This window comes from Anolis carolinensis, unplaced genomic scaffold, assembly GCF_035594765.1.
Source record: "Anolis carolinensis isolate JA03-04 unplaced genomic scaffold, rAnoCar3.1.pri scaffold_7, whole genome shotgun sequence".
Taxonomy (NCBI): Eukaryota; Metazoa; Chordata; class Lepidosauria; order Squamata; family Dactyloidae; genus Anolis; species Anolis carolinensis.
This window is the reverse complement of record NW_026943818.1, coordinates 31,512,092-31,515,254: the sequence shown is the minus strand read 5'-3', so window position 1 is coordinate 31,515,254 and position 3,163 is coordinate 31,512,092. Positions and strand designations below refer to the sequence as shown.

At 39.3% G+C, this 3,163-nt stretch overlaps 1 protein-coding gene across 1 annotated transcript in view; it reads left to right on the top strand.

Annotated features, from left to right (window-relative positions):
- The first annotated feature begins 3,036 nt into the window (after window positions 1-3,036).
- The window catches only part of nfic (nuclear factor I C), a 62,599-nt gene continuing 62,472 nt past the window's right edge, over window positions 3,037-3,163 (top strand). The window contains exon 1 of the mRNA XM_062960114.1: window positions 3,037-3,131. Within this exon, the coding sequence (XP_062816184.1) occupies window positions 3,129-3,131 (3 nt within the window). The 5' untranslated portion in view covers window positions 3,037-3,128. The remainder of the gene's footprint in view (window positions 3,132-3,163) is intronic.

The window sequence follows — 3,163 nt, the reverse complement described above, 5'->3', positions numbered from 1 at the left end:
TGTTCTTCCCGTGTGCGCTTAGCGTGTTGGGCCGTCATGCCTGTCAGCATCTGTTGCCAAAGCCAACCCTTTAATCTGTGCCGAGGTTGAGAACACGCCGTCCCGGCCAATGTTGCTGCGATTATATAAACCGCCCGGACTCTGTTTGTTTAATTCAATAGAAGAAGGAAAGGAAGCCTGGCCTTGGATTGCATTAGTTTGCATGCGCTTGCGTGTCATTGGATTCCCAGGCCAATGGCAACGAGGGGAGTGACCGGGAACCCTGGCCTTGACCTTCTCTCTACAAAAGCCTTGGCCCAGTTTTGAGCCCAAAGGGTTCCCAAAGGGCATCTAGACCGACCCTCAGCCATATGTTTGTTTAATTCAATAGAAGAAGGAAAGGAAGCCTGGCCTTGGATTGCATTAGTTTGCATGTGCTTGCGTGTCATTGGATTCCCAGGCCAATGGCAACGAGGGGAGTGACCGGACACCCTGGCCTTGACCTTCTCTCTACAAAAGCCTTGGCCCAGTTTTGAGCCCAAAGGGTTCCCAAAGGGCATCTAGACCGACCCTCAGCCATATGTTTGTTTAATTCAATAGAAGAAGGAAAGGAAGCCTGGCCTTGGATTGCCTTAGTTTGCATGTGCTTGCGTGTCATTGGATTCCCAGGCCAATGGCAACGAGGGGAGTGACCGGACACCCTGGCCTTGACCTTCTCTCTACAAAAGCCTTGGCCCGGTTTTGAGCCCAAATTATATGTAACATAACATATATGTATATATGTTGTGTTATAAATATGAAAATAATAATAAATATAATTATAAATATCAAAATAATGATAAATATAACGGCCCATTGCAGGACCCAGAGATTTGGGTTGGAGAGCTGAGCCGTCTGTCTGTCTGTCCGTCTGTCTGTTGCCGGGCGGATTATCCCGACACAATCCGGTTACCCAACGGGATTACCATCATCCTCATCATCCTCATCATCGGAGAGACACAAGCCGGGGACACTTTAAGGTCACTCGTTCCGAAAATGCCAAGCAAACGATGATTCCGCCTATTATGCCCATGAGTTTGCATGGCCATCTCTGAGGAGGGTTTTGATGGTGCCCTTGAGTTTGTACAGCCATCCCTTGAGAGATATGTCAATCATCTCCGATCTTTGACATCTCTCTGGTATGTGAGAGCCCCTATATAAATGGGCCAAAGAGAAGGTTCTGGTATTCTGTACAATAATGTCATGATCTCTGATCTTTGACATCTCCGGACACAGAGCAAGCGCTGACAAAGAACAGATGCCAGCCATAAAACCGCAATGACCCTCTGGTATGTGAGAGCCCCTATATAAATGGGCCAAAGAGAAGGTTCTGGCATTCTGTACAATAATGTCATGATCTCTGATCTTTGACATCTCTGGACACAGAGCAAGCGCTGACAAAGAACAGATGCCAGCCATAAAACCTCAATGACCCTCTGGTATGTGAGAGCCCCTATATAAATGGGCCAAAGAGAAGGTTCTGGTATTCTGTACAAATTGTCAGATTCTCTCCTTCCAGTTGTGTTGTGGGTAAGTCTTCCACAGAAGAAAGCACCAAGACACACACTGGGTAGATTCTAACAGGTTTTTATTGTACAGAATACCAGAATCTTCTCTTTGGCCCATTTATATAGGGGCTCTCACATACCAGAGGGTCATTGAGGTTTTATGACTGGCATCTATTCTGTGTCCGGAGATGTCAAAGATCGGAGATCATGACAAGAGTGTTTTCATTGTGCCCATGAGTTTGTGTGGCCATCCGTTGGGAATGTTTTCATTGTGCCCATGACTTTATATGGCCATCTGTCAGGAGTGTTTTAATGATGCCCATGAGTTTATAATATGGTGTCGATATAATTTTTTAATACGGTATCCATATAATATTATAATGCGGTATCCATATAATGTTATAATACGGTATCCATATAATATTATAATATGGTATCCTTATAATAGTAAAATACGGTATCCATATAATAGTAAAATATGATCTTGATATAATATTATAATACGGTATCGATATAATATTATAATACGGTATCACTATGATATTATAATATGGTATCGATATAATATTATAATACGTATCCATATAATATTATAATATGGTATTGATATAATATTATAATACGGTATCCATATAATATTATAATATGGTATCCATATAATATTATAATACGGTATTGATATAATATTATAATACGGTATTGATATAATATTATAATACGGTATCCATATAATATTATAATACAGTATGGATACGATATGAAAATATGGGCCTTGATATGATATCAGTATCAATATAATATTATAATACGGTATTGATATAATATTATAATATGGTATGGATACGATAGGAAAATATGGCATTAATATGATATCGATATTGATATTATAATACAGTATCGATATAATATTATAATACGATCTTGATATAATATTATAATACGGTATGGATACGATAGGAAAATATGGCATTGATATGATATCAGTATCAATATAATATTACAATACGGTATCAATATTATAATATGAGCTTGATATAATATTATAATACGGTATCCATATAATATTATAATATAGTATCCATATAATATTATAATACGGTATGGATACGATATGAAAATATGGCATTAATATGATATCGATATTGATATTGTAATACAGTATCAATATAATATTATAATACGGTATCCATATAATATTATAATATGGTATCACTATAATATTACAATATGGTCTCCATATAATATTATAATACGGTATGGATACGATAGGAAAATATGGCCTTGATATGATACCGATATCATCAATTGAAGGGCGAGATTGAAAACTCAAGGCGCTAGTCCCGCGCGAGGAGCGCGATGTGGGGTGGGCCCATAACCAAGGGTGTCTTGCCGTTCCAAATATTCTTTTTCTTCTTTCCCACAACTTGTTGGGACTTTCTTTCCCCTTCACACCAATAAGCCGCCTCTTTTATTTTTTTCCCTCTCTCTCTCTCTCTCTCTCTCTTTCTGTTTTTTTTCCTCCTTCCCTCTCTTTCTCTTTCCTCTCCATCCTCTGCTCGGCCGCATCCGAGTCGGGCTCCTCGGCCTTGTCCTTTGGGGGTGATGGTAAGTCTGGACCACAACAACAACAACAACAA